The sequence below is a fragment of the Macaca fascicularis genome, chromosome 12, assembly GCF_037993035.2.
Source record: "Macaca fascicularis isolate 582-1 chromosome 12, T2T-MFA8v1.1".
Classification (NCBI taxonomy): domain Eukaryota; kingdom Metazoa; phylum Chordata; class Mammalia; order Primates; family Cercopithecidae; genus Macaca; species Macaca fascicularis.
Window position 1 is genome coordinate 12,831,915 of NC_088386.1, and position 24,364 is coordinate 12,856,278.

At 40.3% G+C, this 24,364-nt stretch overlaps 1 protein-coding gene and 1 long non-coding RNA gene across 3 annotated transcripts in view; both read right to left on the reverse strand.

Moving 5' to 3' along the window:
• Positions 1-19,354, reverse strand: part of MARCO (macrophage receptor with collagenous structure) — a 59,397-nt gene extending 40,043 nt beyond the window's left edge. For both annotated transcript variants that reach the window (XM_045366971.3, XM_005572954.5), the window contains exon 1: positions 19,157-19,354. In XM_045366971.3, coding sequence (XP_045222906.1) covers positions 19,157-19,253 — 97 coding nt within the window. In that variant the 5' untranslated portion in view covers positions 19,254-19,354. The remainder of the gene's footprint in view (positions 1-19,156) is intronic.
• On the reverse strand, positions 6,518-10,865 carry LOC141408135 (uncharacterized). Its single transcript, XR_012420931.1, has 2 exons — positions 9,427-10,865; positions 6,518-9,379 (listed from the first exon to the last, which is right to left on the reverse strand). It is a non-coding gene; the product is annotated as an uncharacterized lncRNA (long non-coding RNA).
• Positions 19,355-24,364: the final 5,010 nt, after the last annotated feature.

Consider the following 24,364-nt stretch of genomic DNA (forward strand, 5'->3'; position numbering starts at 1 on the left):
AAGCGGGAGAAAATTTTTGCAATCTATCCATCTGACAAAGGTCTAATATTCAGAATCTACAAGGAGCTTGAACAAATTTACAAGAAAAAAAACAAACAACCTCATTAAAAAAGTGAATAAGGGACATGAACAGACACTTGTCAAAAGAAGACATTCATGTAGCCAACATACATATGAAAAGAAAGCTCAACATCACTGATCACTAGAGAAATGAAAATCAAAACCACAATGAGATACCATCTCATGTCAGTCAGAATGGGGATTATTAAAAAGTCAAGAAACGACAGATGCTGGTGAGGTTCCAGAGAAATAGGAACACTTTTACACTGTTGGTGGGAATGTAAATTAGTTCAACCATTGTGGAAGACAGTGTGGTGCTTCCTCAAAGATCTAGAGCCAGAAATACCATTTGACCCAGCAATCCCATTACAAACCATTCTATTATAAAGATATATGGCACATGTATATTCATTGCAACACTCTTCACAATGACAAAGACATAGAATCAACCCAAATATCCATCAGTGATATCCATATAGATAAAGAAAATGTGGTACATATACTCCATGGAATACTATGCAGCCATAAAAAGGAATGAGATCATGTCCTTTGCAGGGACGTGGATGGAGCTGGAAGCCATTATCCTCAGAAAACTAATGCAGGAACAGAAAACCAAACACTGCATGTTCTCACTTATAAGTAGGAGCTGAACAATGAGAACACATGGACACAAGGAGGGGAACAACACACACTGGCGCCAGTCAGGGAGTGGGGGTATGGGGAGAGCATTAGGAATAATAGCTCATGCATTCTGAGCTTAATACCTAGGTGATGGGTTGATGGGTGCAGCAAACCACCATGGCATATGTTTACCTATGTAACAAACCTGCACATTCTGCACATGTAACCTGGAACCTAAAATAGAAACAATTTTTTTTAAAATTTTCATTAAAAAATTAGTAAATAATATCAAGCAATATATTTTAAAAATTATATGCCACAACAAAGTGGGATTTATTCCAGATATGCAAGGATGGTTCAATAATTTAAAATTAATCCATATAATCCACCAAATCAGCAAGCTAAAGAAGAAAAATCATAAAATTGATGCAGAAAAAGCACTTGCCAAAATCCAATTCATAGTAAAACTATCATCATTATAATTCATAAATATGACTCATAACAAATAATAAACTCACAATAAAAATTCTCAGCAAACTAGAAATGGAGGAGAACTTCCTCAACTTAAAAAATTGCATCTACAGAATATCTAAAGCTAATATCATACTTAATGGTGAATGACAGGGCACTTTTCCCTTAAGATTTGAAACAAGGCAAGGATATCTGTTCTTGCCTTCTTATTCAACATAGTACTGGAAAGTTCTAGCCAGTGCAATAAATAAGGCAAGAAAAAGAAATTAAAGGCCTACAGATTGTAAAGAAAGAAATTAAAATGTTCTTATTTGTAGAGTACATGACTATCTACATAGAAAACTCCACAAAATCTACAAAAAACTTTTATTTTTATTTATTTATTATTATTATTTTATTTTATTTTTCCATAAGTTATTGGGGTATAGGTGGTATTTGGTTACGTGAGGAAGTTCTTTGGTGGTGATTTGTGAGATTTTGGTGCACCCATCACCCCCGCAGTATACATTGCACCATATTTGTAGTCTTTTTTCCTTCAACCCCCTCCCACTCTTCCCTCCAAGTCCCTAAAGTCCATTGTATCATTATTATGCCTTCATGGCTTAGCTCCCTCATATCAGTGATAACATATGATGTTTGGTTTTCCATTCCTGAGTTACTTCACTTAGATTAATAGTCTCCAATCTCATCCAGGTCACTGAAAATGCTGCTAATTCATTCCTTTTTATGGTTGAGTAGTATTCCATCATATACACACCACAGTTTCTTTATCCACTTATTGGGGTTCCATGATTTTGCAATTGTGAATTGTGCTGCTATAAACATGCAAGTGCAAGTATCTTTTTCAAATAGTGACTTCTTTTCCTTTGGGTAGAGACCCAGTAGTAGGATTGCTGGATCAAATGGTACTTCTACTTTTACTTCTTTAAGGAATCTCCACACTGTTTTCCATAGCAGCTGTCCTAGTTTACATTCCTATTAGCAGTGTAGAAGTGTTCCCTGATCACCACATCCATGCCAACATCTACGGTTTTTTGATTTGTTGATTATGGCCATTCTTGCAGGAGTAAGGTAGTATCACACTGTGGTTTTGGTTTGCATTTCCCTAATCATTAGTGATATTGAGCATTTTTTTCATATGTTACTTGGCCATTTTACATCTTCTTTTGAGAATTGTTTTTTCACATCCTTAGTCTACTTTTTGATGGATTTTTTTTTTTCTTACTGATTTGTTTGAGTTTGCTGTAGATTCTGGACATTAGTTCTTTGTCAGATGTATAGATTGTGAAGATTTGCTCCCACTCTGTGGGTTGTCTGTTTACTCTGATGACTGTTCCTTTTGCCGTGCAAAAGCTCTTTAGTTTAACTAGGTTCCAGCTATTTATCTTTGTTTTTATTGCATTTACTTTTGGGTTCTTGGTCACGAAATCTTTGCTTAAGCCACTGTCTAGAAGGGTTTTCCCAATGTTATCTTCTATAATGTTTACAGTTTCAGGTCTTTGGTTTAAGTCCTTAATCCATCTTGAGTTGATTTTTACATAAGGTGAGAGATGAGGATCAAGTTTCATTCTCCTACATGTGGCTAGCCAATTATCCCAGCACCATTTGTTGAAAAAGGTGTCCTTTCCCCACTTTATATTTTTGTTTGCTTTAAGTATTTGGGCTTATTTCTAGGTTCTCTGTTCTGTTCCATTGGTCTATGTGCCTATTTTTTATACCAGTACCACGCTGTTTTGGTGACTATGGCCTTATAGTATTGTTTGAAATTAGATAGTGTGATGCCTCCAGATTTGTTCTTTTTGCTTAGTCTTATTTTGGCTATGCATGCTCTTTTTTGGTTCCATATGAATTTCAGAATTGTTTTTTCTAACTCTGTGAAGAATGATGGTGGTATTTTGATGGGGATTGCACTGAATTTGTAAATTGCTTTTGGCAGTATAGTTATTTTCACAATATTGTTTCTACCCATCCATGAGCATGGGATGTGTTTCCATTTGTTTGAGTCATTTATGATTTCTTTCAGCAGTGTTTTATAATTTTCCTTGAAGAGGTCTTTTGACTCCTTTGTTAGGTACATTCCTAAGTATTGCATTTATTTATTTATTTATTTATTTTGGCGGCTATTGCAAACGTGATTGAGTTCTTGATTTGATTCTCTGATTGGTCACTGTTGGTATAAGGAAGAGCTATTGATTTGTGTACATCAATCTTGTATCCAGAAACTTTGCTGAATTCTTTTATCAGTTCTAGGAGCTTTCTGGAGGAGCCCTTAGGGTTTTCAAGGTAAACAGTCATATCATCAGCAAAAAGGGACAGTTTGATTTCCTCTTAACTGATTTGGATGCCCTTTATCTTTTTTCTCTTGTCTGATTGCTCTGGCTAGGACTTCCAGTACTATGTTTAAGGGGAGTGGTGAGAGTGAGCATCCTTGTCTTGTTCCTGTTCTCAGAGGGAATGCTTTCAATTTTTCCCCATTCAGTATTATGTTGTCTGTGTGTTTCTCATAGATGGCCTTTATTACATTAAGGTATGTCCCTTGTATGCTGATTTTGCTGAGGGTTTTAATTATAAAGGGATGCTGGATTTTGTTGAATGCTTTTTCTGCATCTATTGAAATGATCATGTGATTTTGTTTTTAATTCTGTTTATGTAGTGTATCACATTTATTAACCCGGGAATGTTAAACCATCCCTGCATCCCTGGTATGAAACCCACTTGATCCATGGTGGATTATCTTTTTGGTATCCACCATAACTAGTATTTTGTTAAGGATTTTAACATCTATGTTCACCAAGGATATTGGTCTGTAGTTTTCTTTTTTGGTTGTGTCCTTTCCTGGTTTTGGTATTAGGGTAATGAAGGCTTCATAGAATGAATTAGGGAGGGTTCCTTCTTTCTCTATCTTGTGGAATAGTGTCAAATGGGATTGGTACCAATTCTTCTCTTAATGTCTGATAGAATTCTGCTGTGAATCGGTCTGGTCCTGGACTTTTTTTGTGTGTTGTTGTTGTTGTTGTTGTTTTTCTTGGGGAGGTGGGGTAATTTTAAGCTAGGAAGGTTGTATTTTTCCAGGAATTTATCCATCTCTTCTTGGTTTTCTAGTTTATGTGAGTAAAGGTGTTCATAGTAGCCTTGAATGATCTTTTGTATTTCAGTGGTGTTAGTTGTAATACATCCTGTTTTGTTTCTTAGTGAGGTTATTTGGTTTTTCTCTCTTCTTTTCTTGGTTTATCTTGTTAATGGTCTATCAATTTTGTTTATCTTTTTAAAGAACCAGATTTTTTTTTTCATTTATTTTTTGTATTTTTTGTTTCAATTTTATTTAGTTCTGCTCTGATCTTGGTTGTTTCCTTTCTTCTGCTGGGTTTGCATTTGGTTTGTTCTTGTTTCTCTAGTTCCTTGAGGTGTGACCTTAGATTGGCTGTGCTCTTTTAGGCTTTTTGATGTAGGTGTTTAGGAGTATGAACTTTCCTCTTAGCAACACCTTAGCTGTATCCCAGAGGTTTTGATAGGTTGTGTCATTATTGTCATTCAGTTCAAAGAATTTTTTAATTTCCATCCTGATTTTGTTTTTGACCCAATCCTCATTCAGCAGTAGGTTATTTAATTTCCATGTATTTGCACGGTTTTGAGGGTTCCTTTTGGAGTTGATTTCCAGTTTTATTACACTGTAGTCTGAGAGAATGCTTGATATAATTTCAATTTTCTTAAATTTATTGAGGCTCATTTTATAGCCTATCATATGATCTGTCTTGGAGAAATTTCCATGCACTGTTGAATAGAATGTGTATTCTTTGGTTGTTGGATGAATTGTTCTGTATATATCTGCTAAGTCCATTTGTTCCAAGGTATAGTTCAAATCCATCTTTTCTTTGTTGACTTTCTGTCTTGATGACTTCTCTTGTGCTGTCAGTAGAGTATTGAAGTACCTCACTAACTATTATTGTGTTGCTGTCTATCTCGTTTCTTAGGTCTATTAGTAATTGTTTTATAAATTTGGGAGCTCCAGTATTAAGTGCATAAATGTTTGGGATTGTGATTATCTTCCTGTTGGACGAGGATTTTTACCATTATGTATGTCCCTTTTTGTCTCTTTTAACCTCTATTGCTTTAAATATTGTTTTGTCTGATATAAGAATAACTACCCCTTGCTCACTTTTGGTGCCCATTTGCATGAAATGCCTTTTTACACCCCTCTATTTTAAGTTTATGTGAGTCCTTATGTGTTAGGTGAGTCTCCTGAAGGCAGCAGATAGTTGATTAGTAAGTTCCTATCCATTCTGCAGTTCTGTATCTTTTAAGTAGAGCATTTAGGCCATTTATATTTAATGTTAGTATTGAAATGTGAGGTACCCTTGCATTCATCATGCTCTTTGTTGCCTGTACTTTGTTTTGTTTTTTGTTTTTGCTTTTTAACTTATATTTTTGTATTATAGGTCCTGTGTGATTTATGCTTTAAAGAAGTTCTGTTTTGATGTGTTTCTGGGATTTGTTTCAAGATTTAGGGCTCCTTTTAGCAGTTCTTGTAGTGGTGGCTTGGCAATGGCGAACTGTCTTGGCGTTTGCTTGCCGGAAAACAATGGTGTCTTTCCTTCATACAGGGATGCTTAGTTTTGCTGGATACAAAATTCTTGGCTGATAATTGTTTTGTTTGAGAAGGCAGAAGATAGGGCCCCAATCCTTTCTAGCTTGTAGGGTTTCTGCTGAGAAATCTGCTGTTAATCTGATGGGTTTTCCTTTATAGGTTAACTGGTGCTTCTGTCTCACAACTCTTAAGACTCTTTCCTTCATCTTCACTTTAGATAACCTGATGACAATGTGTCTAGAGGAAGATCTTTTTGCAACGAATTTCCCAGGTGTTCTTTGTGCTTCTTGTATTTCCATGTCTAAGTCTCTAGCAAGGCCAGGGAAGCGTTCCTTGATTACTCCCCCAAGTATGTTTTCAAGCTTTTAGAATTGTCTTTTTCCTCAGGAACATCGATTATTCTTAGGTTTGGTTGTCTACCATAATCCCGGACTTCTTGGAGGCTTTGTTCATATTTTCTTATTCTTTTTTCTTTATCTTTGTTGGACTGGGTTAATTCAAAGACCTTGTCTTTGAACTCTGAATTTCTTTCTTCTACTTGTTCAATTCTATTGCTGAGACTTTCCAGAGCATTTCACATTTCTAAAAGTGTGTCCAAAGTTTCCTGAATTTTTAACTGTTTTTTTTCTTTAAGCTATCTATTTTCTTGAATATTTCTCCCTTCACTTCTCATATAATTTTTTGGATTTCCTTGCATTGGGCTTCATCTTTCTCTGGTCCCTCCCTGATTAGCTTAATAACTAACCTCCAGAATTTTTTTTTTTTCAGGTAAATCAGGGATTTCTTCTTGGCTTGGATCCATTGCTGGTGAACTAGTGTGATTTTTTTTTTTCTGGCAGTGGATTCGGGGGTTTGGATGAGCCTTGTTTTGTCATATTACCAGGGTTGGTTTTCTGGTTCCTTTTCATTTGGGTAGGTTCTGTCAGAGGGAAGCCTAGGTCTGAAGATTGCTGTTCAGATTTTTTTGTTCCACAGGGTGTTCCCTTGATGTAGAACTCTCCCCATTTTCCTGTGGATGTGGCTTCCTGTGAGTCAAACTGCGGTGATTTTTGTCTCTCTTCTAGGTTTAGCCACCCAGTGACTCTACTCAACTCCAGACTGGTACTGGTGGTTGTCTTCACAAAGTCCTCTGATGTGAACTGCCCAAGGGTCTCTTAGCTGTGGATACCAGCGCCTGTTCCAGTGGAGGCAGCAGAGGGTGCAGTGGACTCTGTGAAGGTCCTTAGCTCTGGTGGTTTAATACTCTATTTTTGTGCTGGTTGGCCTCCTGCCAGAAGGTGGCAATTTCCAGAAAGCATCAGCTGTAGTAGTGTGGAAGGGGACTGGTGGTGGGTGCGGCCCTAGAGCTCCCAGTATCACATGTCCTTTGTCTTCTGCTTCCAGGGCAGGTAGGGAAAGATCATCAGGTCCAGGGGTGGGGCTAGGTGTATATGATCTCAGAGTCTCCTTCGGCAGGTCTTGCTGCAGCTGCTGTGGGGTATAAGGGTGAGATCCCCAGGTCACTGGAGTTGTGTACCTAGAAGGATTATGGCTGCCTCTACTGAGTCATGCAGGTTGTCAGGGAAGTGGGGGAAAGCTGGCAGTTACAGGTCTCACCCAGCTGCCACACAAATAAAAGGGCCAGTCTCACTCCCACTGTGCCCCCAGCAACAACCCCAAGTGTGTTTCCAGGGGGAGAGTGAGACAGCCTTGAAAACTTGCCCGAAGCTTTGTCTGCCTCCCAGCTGCCAAAGAAAAGGACTTTAATTCTTCCCCTGCCTGTGAAGTCTGCAAGCTGGATTTGTGCCCTCCCCTGAGTTCTGGTCAGGAGGCTTCTCACCCTGTTCAAATTGTTACAAAGTTCAGCTAGAGAATCCCTTCTCCCTGTGGAGTTTTATCCCCTGCTCCTCTGGCCACATTCCTGATGGATCCCTGTGGTGCCAGCCAGGAATGGGCTGCTTGGGGACCCAGCAAGCTCCCAGGGCCTTTCTGCTGCTTCCCCCACCCCTATATTTCACTTGGCGCAGCTCTTTAACTTGATCAGCTCCAGGTAAAGTTGGAAAGTTCTCCTGCAAACAGATCTTCAGCTTCTCCAGTGGGGATGTGTGTTCAGGAGACGAGGGTCTCCCTTTCCCACTTACATGGCTGGGGCACTCACAGTATTTGGAGTGTCTACTGGATCCTCCAGGAGCAGGCCACTTCCTTCAGAGCGTCTGTGGATCCTCTCAGGATTGCTGGTTTGTTCTTGCAGTTGATATGGAGCTAAAGTTCACAAAGCAAGCCTCTGCATGCTGCTCTGTCTGGAGCAGAAATCTAGTCCCACCTCTCATCTACCATGATCCCCCCACCTCCAGAAAACTTTTAGAATGAATAAATAAATTCACAAAGTTGGAAGATACAAGATCAACACATAAAAATCAACCACATTTCTATATACTAACAATAAGTGGAAACCAAATTAAAAGCATAATAGAATTGACAATCACACCAAATGGAGAAAGTAAAAAGTTTCCTCTTCAAAGTTTTCCTTCTTGTTGAAGAATAAATTGTGAGTGTTGGAAATGATGGTTTCTTTTGAGAACTAAGTTTCTTCAAGCCTCCTTGCTTTGTGTTTAATAACTTTTTGTTAAGCCCTAGCCTATGTAACTGCTGATTACACAGGCCCATTCCAGCTCACAGCCTATGCCCCTTCCTTATTTGGGAATGTTACTGCTTCCTTAAACCTTTTGTTACCAACTTCTTTGTTCTTCCCTGTACTTACCTATTTAGGAAAGTTTTAGGCTATTAGCAAATCGGGTATCAGTTTAAGATTGTGAGGTCCTGCTCCAGCCAATGGATGCAGGACACACAGTAAGGACGACCCAAATGCGTAAAGGATAAATATGTCTGCTTTTCCTTTGTTCAAGTGTGCTCCTGCCATTGTTCCATCTGCAATTGAGCACCATTTCTGCAGAAAGTAAAGATGGCCTTGCTGAGAGATCTTTTGTCTCTGTGTTGACTTTCCTTTGTGGCACCAATTATCTATTTGTAACAATTTTGATATTTCTAACAATTTTTGTGGCAATTGTATGGGGATACATTCTCCTCCAGGGGCGTCTCTAGTCCTCTTTCATGAGGAGGCACCACACCACCTCTTGCCGTGGCCTCAGACGTAAGGTACCAAGACCTACCTGGTGCGAGGAATAACCTGAGCTCTCAGCAATGCAGAAAGAAACTGGCCAGCAACCTAGCTTAAAGGATCCTCACATACTGTGGCGACGACTTTGTGCACAGACAAAGGAAGGAAATCCACAGGAGCTGGTAGAGTACTTCCTTGGTGATGAAATTCTGGAGGGCTAAATGTGCATGTGCGTGAATGATCACAGACAACCCTGCTTGCGGTGTTGTTTGTGTGGATGGTGACAAGTCCTACTGCTGGATGGAGGGAGTGTGTCCTCTCTGCGGTTCCGTAGCTACCTCATATGGCTTAGGGCGGATCCTGCCATGGGATTTATACTGGCATGCCAACACTAAGAGGCGCCTAATTCTCCCTTGGGGGAGCAGCCAGAGAGGACAGCACAAGTGGGAAGTCTGCAAGGGACCTTCAGAGGGGTGAAAGGGAGAAACCAGGTCAACCTCCCAAGGCAGGCAAGGCAAGACATCCCCTGGTTTGAGGGGTTGAGCCTTCCAGGACAGGCAAGGCAAGACATCCCTGGTTTGAGGGGTTGAACCTTCCTCAAATTTCAGGTGGTTGAACCTCAAACAAACTTCTGGTAGTAAGAAAAATATTCAGAACTCCCCTTTCCCTTCTTCTCGGGGGTAAGAAAGAGACTAAGCTCCACTCCTGCTGGTTGCTTCCCAGGGGAAGGGGAAGGAGAAGGGAGAACAGCAGCATAAGCGGCTGGCAGGGGCAGGGAAAGACCAGCAGAGAGGAAAGAGAAATTGGGAGAGGAAGTAAGGGAGAGAAAGAGAGAGAGACAGAGATACAAAGAAGGAGTCAAAGAGAGAGAGAGAAAGAGAGAGAGAATCAGAGAGAGAGCGAGAAAGAGAGAAAGAGACAGAGATAAAGAGGGAGTAAAAGAGAGGAAGAGAGAGAGTCAAAGAGAGAGAGAGAAAGAGAGATAGAAGCAGTAAAGAGAAAACAGTATACCCTATTCATTTAAAAGCCAGGGTAAATTTAAAACCTATAATTGATAATTGAAGGTCTTCTCCATGACCCTATAACACTCCAATATCACCTTGTTGTCAGTGGGAACAAGGGCGTAGCCCGAAAGCACTGAGGTCACTGACAACCCGTAGCTTTTCTAATCAAAAATCCCAGTAACCCACAGATGGCCCAAATGCATTCAATCTGTAGCAGCAACTGCTTTGCTACCGGAACAAAGTAGAAAAATAACTTTCAGAGGAAACTTCATTGTGAGCACACGTCATCACGTCAGAACTATCCTAGGTCAAAACAAACAAACAAAAAAACAAAAAACCCCAAAAGCTAAAAGGTAGCTCACTGACTCAAGAACCTTAAGGTATGAGGCTATTCTGTTAGAAAAAAATGATTTGACATTAGCCACTGAAAATTCCCTTGACCCAGTAGGTTTCCTAACAAGGGATCTAAATCTTAATTACCAAGCAAAGGTGCCACCAGACCTAGGAGGAACTCCCTTCAGGACAGGATGACTGATGGTTCCTCCTGGGTGACAGGAAGATATATGGTTCCTCCTGGGTGACTGAGGGAAAAGGACACAATGGGTATTCAGTAAGTGATAAGGAAACTCTTGTAGAAGCAGAGTTAGGAAAATTGCCGAATAATTGGTCTGCTCAAAAATGCGAGCTGTTTGCACTCAGCCAAGCCTTAAAATACTTACAGATTCAGGAAGGAGTCATCTATACCAATTCTCAGTTAAATTTGGACTAAATTAGGTTTTATTAATAGCAAAGGATAATTGAAACCCAAAACCTACAAGGTTTTCAACAAAGTAAAGTTTGCTAAATGTTAACAGTGTAACGCGTATTATCCTAACTTCTAATCTTGTGGTCTTAAACAGTCTGGTCCACAGACATGAAGTAATTTCACTTTGGAAAAGAATGGTTATCACCTTTGAGGAAAAAAAAAGGGAGGGGGGAAAAATTTATGTAAAAAGGAATGTTATATGGCTAATTCTTGTCCTAAAATAAATTAACTGGTTGTTTAAAGAAAGGGATGTTTGCAACAATTCAGAAAGTTAAAGTATATCGAAGAATTTTCTGTGAAAGTCGCGAAAAAATAAGTTGTAAAAGGGAATTTATGCAAGAAATGTTGTATAATTTAAAAATGATTAGGCCTTCTGAATATGAAACTATTGAAGAAACAGTTTATATGCAAGGTGTGTAAGGAAAGTAAAATATACTTTTGGTAAAAGGATTATAAAGAGGCATAAGAATGTGGATTTTCACCTACATTAAAAGGTTAAAAAAATTTTGTTTTGAAGGTTTAAGCAAGTTTTGAAACTTAAATTGTAAAGGAAATTCTGTGTGTAAACATATTGGCTAAAGTTAAAGGGGTGTCATCCAGTTTTTCTGTGAACTGGACATTAAAATAAAAGCACAACAGGTTTTCCTTAAAGCACTAACCTGCTCTTTAACAAAAAATTATAAAAGGTTAAAAACAGTCTATAAAAATCTTACCTTATGGTCAGACATTAAAATTAGATAAATATGTCTACAAAGTTTTATTTAAATTAAGTTTAACATTAATAACACTAATATAAAGGTAAAATTTAGCTTATGTGGTATAAAATCATACAGGAAGCATTGTCAAATATAAAATGATGTTTGGCTTTCTTTGGTCTAAAAACTAATAAAAATAGGTGCTAAAGAAAATTTCTCAGCAAGAAGGCACCAAGGACTATAAAGTCCACTGTTGATGTCCCCACATTTTAAACAAAAGATCAGTTTCTTAGAAATTATATACTTGGTTTATCCTCCACCTTCTCTTCCCTTAAAACAAAAGGTCTTTTAGCACAGGTGCCACCCTTGGAGTTTCCAATACACCAGCACCAGCCTGGGGATCACATTCTCCTCAAAGCGTGGAAAGAAGGGAAACTCAGGCCAGTGTGGGAAGGACCGTACCTTGTGCTACTAACCACCGAGACTGCTGTTCATATAGCAGAAAGGGATGGACACATCACACCTGAGTCAAGTGAGCACCATTATCCTCAGAATCATAGGCCATTGTTCCTGGATCAATCCCTACCAAATTAAAGCTAAGGAAAGCTTAGTCTATCTATCTTTTCCTTTCGTTTCCTTACCCAGTGCTTATATCCATTACTATTCCTACCACCAGCAACTCTAACCCCACTGTAGGGCGCTTCTGTGGTTTAGGAACAGAGGTCACTGGAAAGGATCCTATAGGCACCTCCTACAGCTGCCCCTTTTCCAAACCTACAAAATCAAACTATGACTCGCCTCATGTCAAATGACAAAAGCAACTTCTCAGTAGTATAAATAGAAACCTACGGCAAACCATAGCCATTGAAACAGGGTATAAAGATGTAAATGCCTGGTTAAAATAGATTAAATATTCTGTTCACACTTTAAATAAAAGTGACTGTTACGCTTGTGTGCATGGTAGGCCAGAGGCCTATGTTGTTGCCTTTCCACTAGTATGGTCCTCAAATCAAGCGGACATGGAGTACATGGTAGCTCTTTTTCAAGATTCCACCTCCTGGAATAAAGAATAGTGCCAAGCTCTTTTTCTGCTATTTCCTGACGTTCAACACCCTGGGGGTCAGCCCTTGAGGGTCATCCAGCCTCCAACTTCCAAAACCAATTTTACCTCATGTCTCCAATGACAAGGGGGAAAATCTGGCATTCCTTGGAGACATAACAGGGTGCAATGAAGTCAGGCACTTCCAAGAGCTGCCCCATCAGTCTGCCCTTATTCATACATCTGCCCTGAGTGGATGCATGGTGGGATTGTGGAGGACCATTACTGGACACTCTGCCAAATAATTGGAGCAACACTTATGCTCTAGTTCAATTGCCTATCCCTTTTATTCTGGTATTTTGTTGACCAGAAAAGGAAAACAACAACAACAACAAAGTAGCTTCAATTCTTACCTCTTTAACAACTATAGTAAGTATACTCTTTCTTCTTAGGTATTATGTTGTACCATATATCCAGGAGTTAATCAAAACAATTAAGCCAAGACATGTTAAGCAAGTTTGAAGAGGAAAAGTAAAAAGTAAAAGAGGAGGGATTATAGAAAGTAAAAATTTCCTCTTCAAAGTTTTCCTTCTTGTTGAAGAATAAATTGTAAGTGTTGGAAATGATGGTTTCTTTTGAGGACTAACTTTCTTCAAGCCTCCTTGCTTTGTGTTAATAACTCTTTGTGAAGCCCTATCCTTTGTAACTGTTGAACATGCTCACAGGCATGTTCCAGCTCACAGCCTATGCCCCTTCCTTATTTGGAAATGTTATTGCTTCCTTAAACCTTTTGTTACTAACTTCTTTGTTCTTCCCTGTACTTACCTATTTAGGAAAGTTTTAGGCTATTAGCAAATCGGGTATCAGTTTAAGATTGTGAGGTCCTGCTCCAGCCAATGGATGCAGGACACACAGTAAGGACGTACCAAATGCCTAAGGGATAAATATGTCTGCTTTTCTTTTGTTCAGGTGTGCTCCCGCCATTGTTCCATCTGTGATTGTGCACCCTTTCTGCAGAAAGTAAAGATGGCCTTGCTGAGAGATCTTTTGTCTCTGTGCTGATTTTTCTTCGTGGCACCAATTATCTATTTCCAACAACTTTGGTATTTCTAAGAAATGAAATATTTAGATATAAATCTAACAAAACATGTACAGGATCTGTATGCTGAAATTTTTTTAAATTTAATTAAAAGAACCAAAGACCTAAGTAAATGGAGAGACGTACATGAATTGGAAGTCTGCATATAATAAAGATATCAGTTCTCTCTACATTTGTCTATAGATGTAACACAATGCCTATCAAAATTTCAGCAAGATCATTTTGTAACCATAGACAAGCTGATACTTAAATTTATATGGAAAGGCAAAAACCCTAGAATAGCTAAAGCAGTTTTGAAAAGAAGACTAAAATTTGAGGAATAACTCTGCCTGATATTAAGGCTTATAATATAACTATAGTAATCAAAGCACTGTGGTATTGGCAGAGGGACAGTCACATAGACCACTGGAACAGAATAAAGAATGCAGAATGAGATGCACACAAATTTACCCAAGTTGTTTTTGACAAAGGTGTAAAAGCAATTCAACAGGGAAAGGATAGCCTTTCAATAAATGGTGCACGGAATGATGATATATCCATGGTCAACAAAATGAAACAAATGAAAACCTTGGCCTAAACCTTATACGTTATACAAAAATCAATTCAAAATGGATCATAAGCATGATCTGGGCATGGTAGTATGAGCCTGTAGTCCCAGCTACTTGGGAGGCTGAAGTGGGAAGATCACATGAGCTCATGAGTTTGAGGCTGCAATGCACTGTGACCACACCTGTGAATAGCCACTGCACACTCCAACCTGGGCAACACAGTGAGAGCCTGTCTCTAACATATAAAAATAAAAATAAAATAGAGCATGAACTTAACTGTAAAACATAAAACTAAAAAAATTTTACGATAAGATAGACAAGAAAATCTTCAGCAACAAGGGCTAAAGAGCTCTTAGACTTGACACTGAAAGCACAACACATAGATGGAAAAATTGTTAGGTTGGACCTTATCAAAATTAAAAACTTTTGCTCTGTGAAAGATGCTGATATGAACATAGCAATACAAGTTACAGACTGGGAGAAAATATTTGCAAACTGCATATCTAGCAAAGGACTTCTATATAGAATATATAAAGAATTCTTAAAACCAAACAGTAAAAAACAAAAGATCCAATTAAAACATGGGCAAAAGACACAAAGAGTCATTTCACTGAAGAGGTTATACACATGGAAATTAAGCACATGAGAAGATAATCAACATTACTAGCCATTAGGAAAATGTAAATTAAGTCTACAATGAAATATCACTATACACCTATGAGAATGGTTACATTTAAAAATAGTGATAATGTCAAAGGTTGGCAAGGTTGCAGAAAACCGGATCAGTTGTACATTGCTGCTGGAATGTAAAATGGTATAGTCACTTTGGAAAATATATTGACTGCTTCTTGTAAAACCGAACATACACTTAGAATCCTGCAATTACACTTTTGAACATTTACGTTGGAGAAATGAGAACTTAAAGTCACACAAAAGCATTTACAGAAATGGTCATGGCAACTTTATTTGTAATAGCCCCCAAACCGAAAACAACCCAAATGTCCTTCAGTGGGTGAATGTTAAACAGTCTCTGATACATTCATATCAAGGAATGCTACTCAATAAGAAGAGCCAACTACGGATGGATACAACTTGGATGGGTTTCACTATATGAAAAAAATCAATCTTAAAGAAAGTCACATACTGTGTAACTTCTTTATGTAACATTCCCAAAATGGCAAAATTATAGAGATGGGAAGCTGATTAGTGGTTGCCAAGGGTTGATGATTGCTGATGGGGGAGTGAGGGGTATGTGGGGTTATTTAGCATAGAATTGGTAGAACTATATACATACCCACGGATGAGTGCATGTAAAATTAATGAATAAGCTCTATGGATTGCACCAATATCAATTTCCTGGCTGTAATTTTGTATTAATGCAATGTAAGATGTTACCACTGGGACAGAATGAGTCAAGTGTCAGAAAAGCTTCTTCTCTGTGCATTTTTTTGCAACTTTCCCTGAATCTATACCTATTTCACAATAGAAAGTAAAGACAGAACTCTACATTAAAGCCAGATTTTAAAAGATGTTGAGAAATATTGGTATGATAAAGAGCAAAGTCAGAACAACGACCTGAAATAATAGCAGTCGTGTCAGCAAGACTGAGCCTGAATGTACTTGAGGGTTTGGGTTTGTTAAAGGTCGCTCTAGAGTATCTTAAGGGTGGGAAGAAAGGATGGTTAGGCTTACTACTGAGAGACAATGGTTAGTGTTAATTAAAACAACAATAAAAACCTTAACTTTTCTTCTTGTATTTTGTTTCAATCTTCTCTCTCAGGAAGAATGTTCTTCAGACTGAAGTTGGTGGGAAGCCTGAAGTAGTTGAGAAGCTGGGGTAAGAGGTCCCAACAGGGCCAGGTGTGTGGCTCATGCCTGTAATTCCAGCACTTTGGGAGGCCGAGGGGGGCAGATCACTTGAGGTCAGGAGTTGGACAGCAGCTTGGCCAACATGGTGAAACCCCATCTCTACTAAAAATATAAAAGGTAGCCGGGCATGGTGGCGGGCACCTGTAATCCCAGCTGCTAGGGAGACTGAGGCATGAGAATCACTTGAACCCCGGAGATGGAGGTTGCAGTGAGCCGAGATTGCTCCACTGCACTCCAGCCTGGGTGACAGAGGAGACTCCATCTCAAAAAAGAAAAAAAAAAAAAAAAAAAAAAAAAGAGGTCTCGACAGATCACATTGCACAGCCTAACAAGTGCTTGTTGGTGTGGTAACAGTAGTCTTCCTTGAGAAACCAGATGTACCAGAAGTGTGACAGGAAGCCTAAAGCGAGACACAGGTTGCTAATTTTCAAAAAGGTAGAAAGAGACACATCTCAGAAAGATATTGTCAATAGGTAAATCCTCTCTTTCAAGCCCAAATGTTCCATTGTTGAGGCGGATGATGGGGCTAAAGAGCAGTTTCTATGGCTCTGAGGAGAGACCTGGGATTGTGTGGGACCCTGAGGGCCACAGAAGCCCACCCTATGTCAAGTCCCTTCAGGAAACTAAAGTAGTCTTTCTGGTGGTCATTTGTCAGTGGATACGTATATCAAATCATCATGTGTACATCATAAATATATACAGTTTGTATTGTTAATCACAATTCTAAAAAGCTAGAATGAAAAAGAAAGAAAAGAAAGAGTACCTTAATTCTAGTGCAGATAATGGAATGAAGGAGGCTTGTTCTAATGAGGGAGGCTGGAGGTGATGTCAGGAAAGAGGGAGGCAAGGTGCACTGTGCTTCTAGAGGGTATACTGTGAAATTTACACTCGTCATCATTTTTTTAGATTAATTTTAGAAAAAATGAAAGTTATATTCCAAAAGTTTCCCAAACTCACTTCTAAAATTTTCTTCAGCATGTGGTTAAAACTTTCCTAGTCCAGTATCCTTGGATAATAATAATAAACTAGTTTAATACTTTGTCATCAGGGAAAAGCAGCATTTTGTATTTCAATACAAACAATAGAGAAAAATAAATGGGGAAAAGGACCTTAGAAATGTTTTTCAGTGCTGTTTTTCATGAACCATACAAGGGAAGTTTAAGACAGTGTATTTTCAGAAGAAAATAAAACTATATATGGCCTAAATAAATAAATCTTCAGCAAACAAAAAATAAATAAGGTGCATAGAGCCGGCCCTGAGGGGTCACTGTGTTACAGAGCCTCACAGTGATTACCTGCATAATGGCACTCTTCTAGGAAGTTTCACATGTTCCACAGTCTTTGTATTAGAAGGCAGGATGTTGTGAATGCATTTAAGAAAATGTTTCATCCAAATTGGAGTAGTTTTAGTGTTTTGGTAAGACACTTTTAAACTTTTTATTTATTTATTGGTGGAGATAGGGTCTTGCTATGTTGCCCAGGCTGGTCTGAAATTTCCGGGCTCAAGGAATCCTCCTGCACTAGTTTGGTTACATTTTTAGTTGGTGACACACACAACCCGGGTCAGAAATCTGGGGTTCACCCTTAACTCTTGCGTCTTCCTCCCCAGCCCTGTCCTGCCGTTGTAGTCCAATTGATCTGATTTCCAGGGTTTCTCCAGAGCATTCCTCTCTTTTCCTGCCTTCCATCCACTGCCCCTCATCACCTCTTGCTGCCAAGTTCCTCTCTGTCCTCAGCTTCTCTCCAGTCATTCCCATGTAGGACAAAGAGCAACCTCACATACACATTGGTGTCTTTCAGCCCCACATCGCCCCCTTCCCGCTTCCCCACTGACTTCAAGATGAAGTCAATGTTTTTGGTTCCGGCCTCAGTCCCCACTGGTCTTTCCCTCCCAATTATGGCCAAACAGTATGGATTTATTTATATTTCTCCAAATATTTCTTGTGAATACAATACAAACATGTGGCGCCCACCCCTGCCCCAGGCACTCACTTCTTTCTCTAACGGACCTCCTTTATCCTTTAAACTTTGGAAAAGGTGTCAGCTCTGCCCTCCAGGGTCCTACACTCGGTTAGATCCATCCATCATGTCCTGTGGAAGTCTCAGTCACAACATGGAAATTGTCAGTTCAGGGGCAGCTCACCCTGTCCCCTGTCCCCTCCTGCCAGAAGCCAGAGGCCAGAGGCTATGTTTATTCAAGCCTGTTTCCTTGGCACTGAGCACAGTGCCTTGCTGGAAATAGGTGCTGAGTATGCTTGAACATCTTCAGTCTCTTCAACAGTCATGTATCCAGAATGTTACATTCTGAGAAGTTCTAAATAGCCAATGATTATTATAGTCACTAGCACTCATGCCTTTCTCTGTTATTACACTGTAAATTCCTAGAGGCATAGCCCCAGACGCTTCATCTTTGTACCCATAAAAATTGCAGGCAGGAACCTGGACAGACAGGTGTCGGATGAGAAGGATACTTTGGCCAGGAGACAGACAGAGCCACCAATTTTCCTGCATAGACATCTTCCAGCAAAGCCTGGGAGTGGAAATGACTGATCAACTTGGAAGATGATCCCAAGAGAATGTTCTAGAACTAGGAAATCAGAGATCATGTGTGGAATGCAAGCCCACCCATGACTTCAAATGCTACAAATTCTGGAAGATTTTAAAAATGCATCACCTGTTGAACACTGAATGAGAAAATAAACACGACAGAGTTGACTGAATATTACAGACCTGAGTTTAACCTAAGACAAACTAATTATGAAACTATGAACATATTTCAGTCAACATGAAATACCGAATGTTTCCTGACCAGCATATCAGTTATAACAGAAATCCCCTTAAACAATTTTAAAGAAGCTGTGTTTTGAAAACTGTCATGCTTGACTTCAGTTTTGTGGTCCCCTTTCAGTGCCCCTGTTTTGCGTTTTCATTGTATCACCCAACCTGTGTGTCAGAATAAGACAGTCATAATAAAAGGGGACATTTAATAAGTATTGGCATTTTTTCAAGGGAAAATATTTAAATATGATTAAAACAATAGTGAAGCTAAGAAAAACCTGACTATATGCTAAAGATACAGCATCTATTATTAGCATTCCAGAAATTCCAAATTGAAGCACTCCCGACACATATTAGTGATGGTTACGTGCAAAATGCAGCAATAGGCCAAACCCAGACTTTCTATTGACTTGTCTATTTTTGTATCTCGCTAGCAGAAAGACTACATTTCTGATCAATTCCATTATTGAGGAATAGTACTTTACCACTGATTTCGAAAGGCTCCATTGCAATTTGATGAAAAACTGCTTGTTGGGTCTCACTCAAGAGCTCGTCCTCCTTGAGAATTTTCTTATTTCTCATTGCCAAGCTTTATAGATGGCCAAAGTCCTGGAACCAGCAGAAATGCTCCCCTCAAGAGGAACCACTCGGAGAAAGATCCTTCCCATCGAACCACTACAGCTGGTTGTAAACCTCGCAGCACTTCCCTTTGGCTCTGATTTCGGAATTTGCAGAATGTTTCCTGACATGATCAGGATTGGACATTTCTCAAACACGGGGTATTCACATGTGGATCTCCTACACAGTGCTGCTGCTTGTTAAGGGGGATGGAGGAGGCTTTGGGGCACAAGTTACGGGCCTCTGAAAGCACCCCCTCGCTCCCAGGTCCCTGAGACCCAAAAGCTGCATGCCCCCAGAGAGAGCCAACCAAGCCCTGCCATGGGCCCAGACTCAGCTCACTGTCCCAGGACCTCTCCAGCCCACAGTGAAATCTCCCTTCTCTGACCTGCCTCAACCTTTAGAGTTCATCCTTGCTGCTCAAAGTGTGGTCCATGGACCAGCAGTATCAGGATCACCTGAGAACTTGTTAGAAATGCAAGTTCGCTTGTTCTAACAATGAGTCTCTGGTCCCACCCCATCAGATCAAATCCAAACCTACAGTTTAACTAGATCCCCAGGTGATTTACATACACATTACCGTTTGAGAAGCACTGCTCTGAACCACATATTTTAGCACTTAGTATTTCTTCTTGGAGTTTTCCCATGTTCTCTGTGTGTGTGTGTACACATGTGTGCACATGTGTACATGTATTACAGGTGTCCTTGTCCAGGCCCCAGTGAGATCTGGACTCCTTAAGGAAAGTAACCTCTTCCCTCTCTCCCTCCTGGCAGGCATCTCTACCAGGGATGCCGTATAGCATGGTGGTTAAGACACAGACACTATGAGCTAGAAAGCCTGGCTTCAAATTCCACCTCTTCCACATAGGAGCTGTCTGGCAGTGAGCAAGTCACTTGAGCTTTGAGCATCTCACTATTCTGTTTGTGAAAGTAAGGAAGATATGAATTTTGTGAGCCTTAAATGAATTAAATCATGTCAGGTGGCTAGGATGGAAGTATTAGGTAATAAACACTACGGTCATGTTGTTATTATTATCACTGGAGACATTGTGAGCCTGCTGGGTGCCAAGGAGATGAAGAAATGGCCTTTTTTTTTCATTAAAGATATTCACCGTCTAGCACGCAAGATGGATGCGGCTACAACCAGTTTCCAGAAAGCTGCTGAGAAGTGCGGCAAAGGTTGATGTCCCTGAGAAGACAGAAGTGCCTGGAGGCAGGGGAGACAGGGCAGAAATATGACAAAAAGCTTTATCATCTGAATCAAGGGATGCCAGAGCTGGGCTTAAAGGGATAATGGGGGATTGATCCAGATCAAGATGAGGAAAAGGCCCTCCAGGGAGGAAGGAGGGAAGGCACAGCCTCTCAGAGGTGGGACGGCCCGGAACAGGGGAGCCATAGACTTTTGGCCTATTTGAAATGTAAGAGGTGAGGAAGACGGGTGGCAGGAGGTGAAGCTGAGCCAGGCTAAGTCACTTTCTTTGGCCTGTGGTATGTCAGAAAGTGAAAAGGGATGAAACTCAGGAAAGTGAGTTCCTAGCAGTGCCCTGAAAAGCAGAGGTCCCCCGTGGCGCCCACAATTTCAACATTCAGGAAGTCACTGGTTCCGCCAGAGGACAAGCAGCAGAAGCCAGGACAGAAAAATTTAAAGAGGAGAATTGGAAATGAGGAAGTGATGGCTCCAGCCAGAGTCTGAGGGGTAGATAGGACCAGATAACAGGGGATTTGCTCATTGGAGGGCAATCCCCCAGGCAAAGGAACCTGCTCACTTAGCCTGGCAGAGCTCCCTGCTCTGCCTCTGCCTCCGCCTAGTCAGCTTAGCTTTGATTCTCGTGAGTGTGGGGAGGGGACTTATTAGAAAATGTCATGGGCTAATTATTGAGGATCCCTGTTCTTAGAGGAAGCACTTAGTGGATGTCAAGTGTAGTCACTTCACCTCTGGCTATGGGGCCAGAGAGACTTGGGTCCCAAACTCAACTCTTTCATTGACTTGCTGTGTGACCTTCAATGACTTACTTCTCTGAACTTCCACACAGAGTAATGGCTTGTACAAGCATTAATTCTTATCCGAGATTTACTGTTATGCCAGACACTGTGCTAGACAAATTTACATACATTGCTCAACACTCATAACTTGCAACTTGCCTCAAACTGTATGGTTATAAAGAGCTACACCAGAATTTGAATCCAGACTCTCTGCCTCAGACTATAGACAGATTTAATTCTGGTTTAATCCAGGGGCTCCAATCCAGAGGTTTGCAGCAGAGGAACTTTTTGATAACACACATGCCAGTTTCCCATCGCAAGTCTGAGGCTCTGGTTTTAATAAAAATTTCAGAAGGAGCTCTAATGTGCACCAGGCTTAGGACCATCGAGCAGTATAATTGAGGCACTCATGTGCAGTGTGGCCTCCTGACTCCATCCTAGGAGGATCCATTAGGCTGAATGATATGAAATGACTGATATCATCCGTTTTTCATATGTAATAAATGGATACGTTATATGATTCAAGCTAATCCATTCACCTTGCAGGGCCTGAGACTCAGGGATTAGGACGAAGCAAGTAATTCACTATCCTTGAGTACAAAAGATTCAATAATCAATATAAATAATATTTTAGTGCAATATATTTAAAAAATCAAAGTTAATGCAAAAATTCTGTGATGAACAAAATATCAACATCTTAAAGAAAGACAGAATCCCACTTTGCACGTACAATGACTCTCCTCATTTGCTTACCGTAGTCCTGGCCCTCTCATTAGCTCTGTGTTTCAGCATCCCCATTACAAAATGGGATACCCAGAGTTGCCCTGTTTGCCCATGGAGTGGATGTGTGGATCAAATAAAATAATAAATGAGCAAGTACATGTAAACAAAAGGGCTATATATATAGAATAGCATTTTATATCAAGAGAGTATGTCATACAAAACTGCATTGTCAATGAATCCCTTACAAATCCTTTAAATCTTCTATAAATAGAAATATGGTACAGTCTCTTCTGAAGTCTTACTCAGACACTTTTATCTCCAGGAACACAGATCCAGCTGTTTCTTCCCAGGTGAAGTGGCATTTGGAGACCAAGTTGTCCAATAAATGCAGGGTCTAGTTTTATTTGTCTAACGGCATGCATATAATTGGACTGGAGTATTTAAATGAGCGTTTGGAGAGGGCTCAATGCCCAGTGTAGTTACATCAAGTTCTGATATTCTCTGAAGTGATGGTCAAGTGGCTCCCAATGCTTAATCACACAGGAGTGGTGGGGCTGCAGTCCCAGGCAAGTGTGGCCACTCTTGATGGTCTCCATGGAGCCTGATTTCCTATCAGCTAGTGGGTTCCAAATTAGTTCAGTCAGTGAGCTGCCTGGCAGATCATCAAGAAGAATCCTTGAGCAACCCAATTCCAGCTTAAAACTGGGGCAACCAAGTTAACGCATGATATAAAAATTACCGGCGCAAACCCATGTATCCGAAACGAACCAACCAATTCACAGCAGACAGGCGAACCGAGCCTTGGGGACCACTCTGGAGTCCCTTCCACGCATCTGCTCAGTCATCTGCCTATGTCCACCAGCAGAAGGGATGGAGAGCCTGGACTGAAGGGAATGTATAAGAGAGAAACATTTTTAAAAGTTTTATCTATTGACTTCATTTTTCCTGCCGGTTGTGAGTGCCCAGGCTTACCTAAGCTCCTGGTACTTAATGAAGCTCAAGAAGTGTTAATCATTTAAAAATTAGAGAAAATCAACAACACAAATGACCATCAACAGGCAAATGAATTGTGTCCTATCTATGCAATGGAATACTAGTCTGCAGTAAAATGAAATACGCCATGTGAATGAGTCTCAGAACCCATTATGCTGAGCAAAAGAAGTTAGACTTCAAACAGGACATACGGTATGATCTCATTTATACAGGCTTCTAGAACAAGCAAAACTCATTCAAAGTGTCAGCAAACGGAACCATTGGGTCCTGGGGTGGGAGTAAGGGGGACTCTACCACAGTGGAGCACAAAGGAAACTTCTAGGGAGAGGAAAGTGTTCTGTATCTTGTTTGGGGTGTTAGTTACAAAAGTCACTAAACTTTACACTTGAAGTGTGTGCATTTTATGGTATGTAAATCATGCTTCAATAAAGTTAATTAAAACAGAAGTTAAAGGACAAAAAAGAATCATTGTTGTTGGACCTTGGCCCAACTCACAGAGGTTTGTCTTTTGAGAGTCATTGGAATGAGAGGGTGACAGTGCCAGCCTCCCAGTGACAGGTGTGAACTGGCCACCCACACCCTCTCTTGCCTGACGAGGATCCTTAACACTCGCTGGTGTGGTAGGTCAGTTCTCCCTGACAATCACACAGACAGGCAGGCATGACAGTCACACAGACAGGCCTGCGTAGCACCCGAGTTACACAGACAAATTTCCACAGAGCTGCCTTAACATTGAGCAAATAGTTAAACCTAGGGAAATCAGTGCCCAGACATCAAAGCTAAAAATGAAACATGGTCAGTAGGAGCATTGCATGGGCTTCTTCCTAACCTAAAGCAATCCAAAATAATAGAGACAGTCTTAAATTCCTAGTGCCAGCACCCGTCTCGGGTCGATGAAATTTGAGACCACTCAAGGTAACCGAGGCAGCTGTTTGAATAGATTCATTGGAGAGCCTAAGGCAGCTCTCTGGACCAAGCGGTAAAGGAGATAACATAGAAATAATCACTTGGGTACCATAGTAGACAGGGCTTGAAAGCAATAGGGACCTTTTCATTGGACTTAGCAAGCATTTTTTGCCTCTGACCTTCTAGCTGAAACAAAATTAGTTACCAATAGACTTAAGTGAACGCTATACTGCATGTAGGTACATAACCCCAACCTATATAAGCACTAAGAAAATAGCAATACTTTGGGTTGGTACGATGGAATTATCTCTGTCCTTCTCCCTGTATCCAGCTACAGCAATAAATTCCCTTCTTTCCTAGTTTGTTTGCTTCTCATTATTGGGCCTTGAGAAAATGCAGCCAGACCTGGCTTGGTTCCAGGAACACTGGGATTGCAGAATTCGGACTGCAAACTCCGCTGTGAGAACATA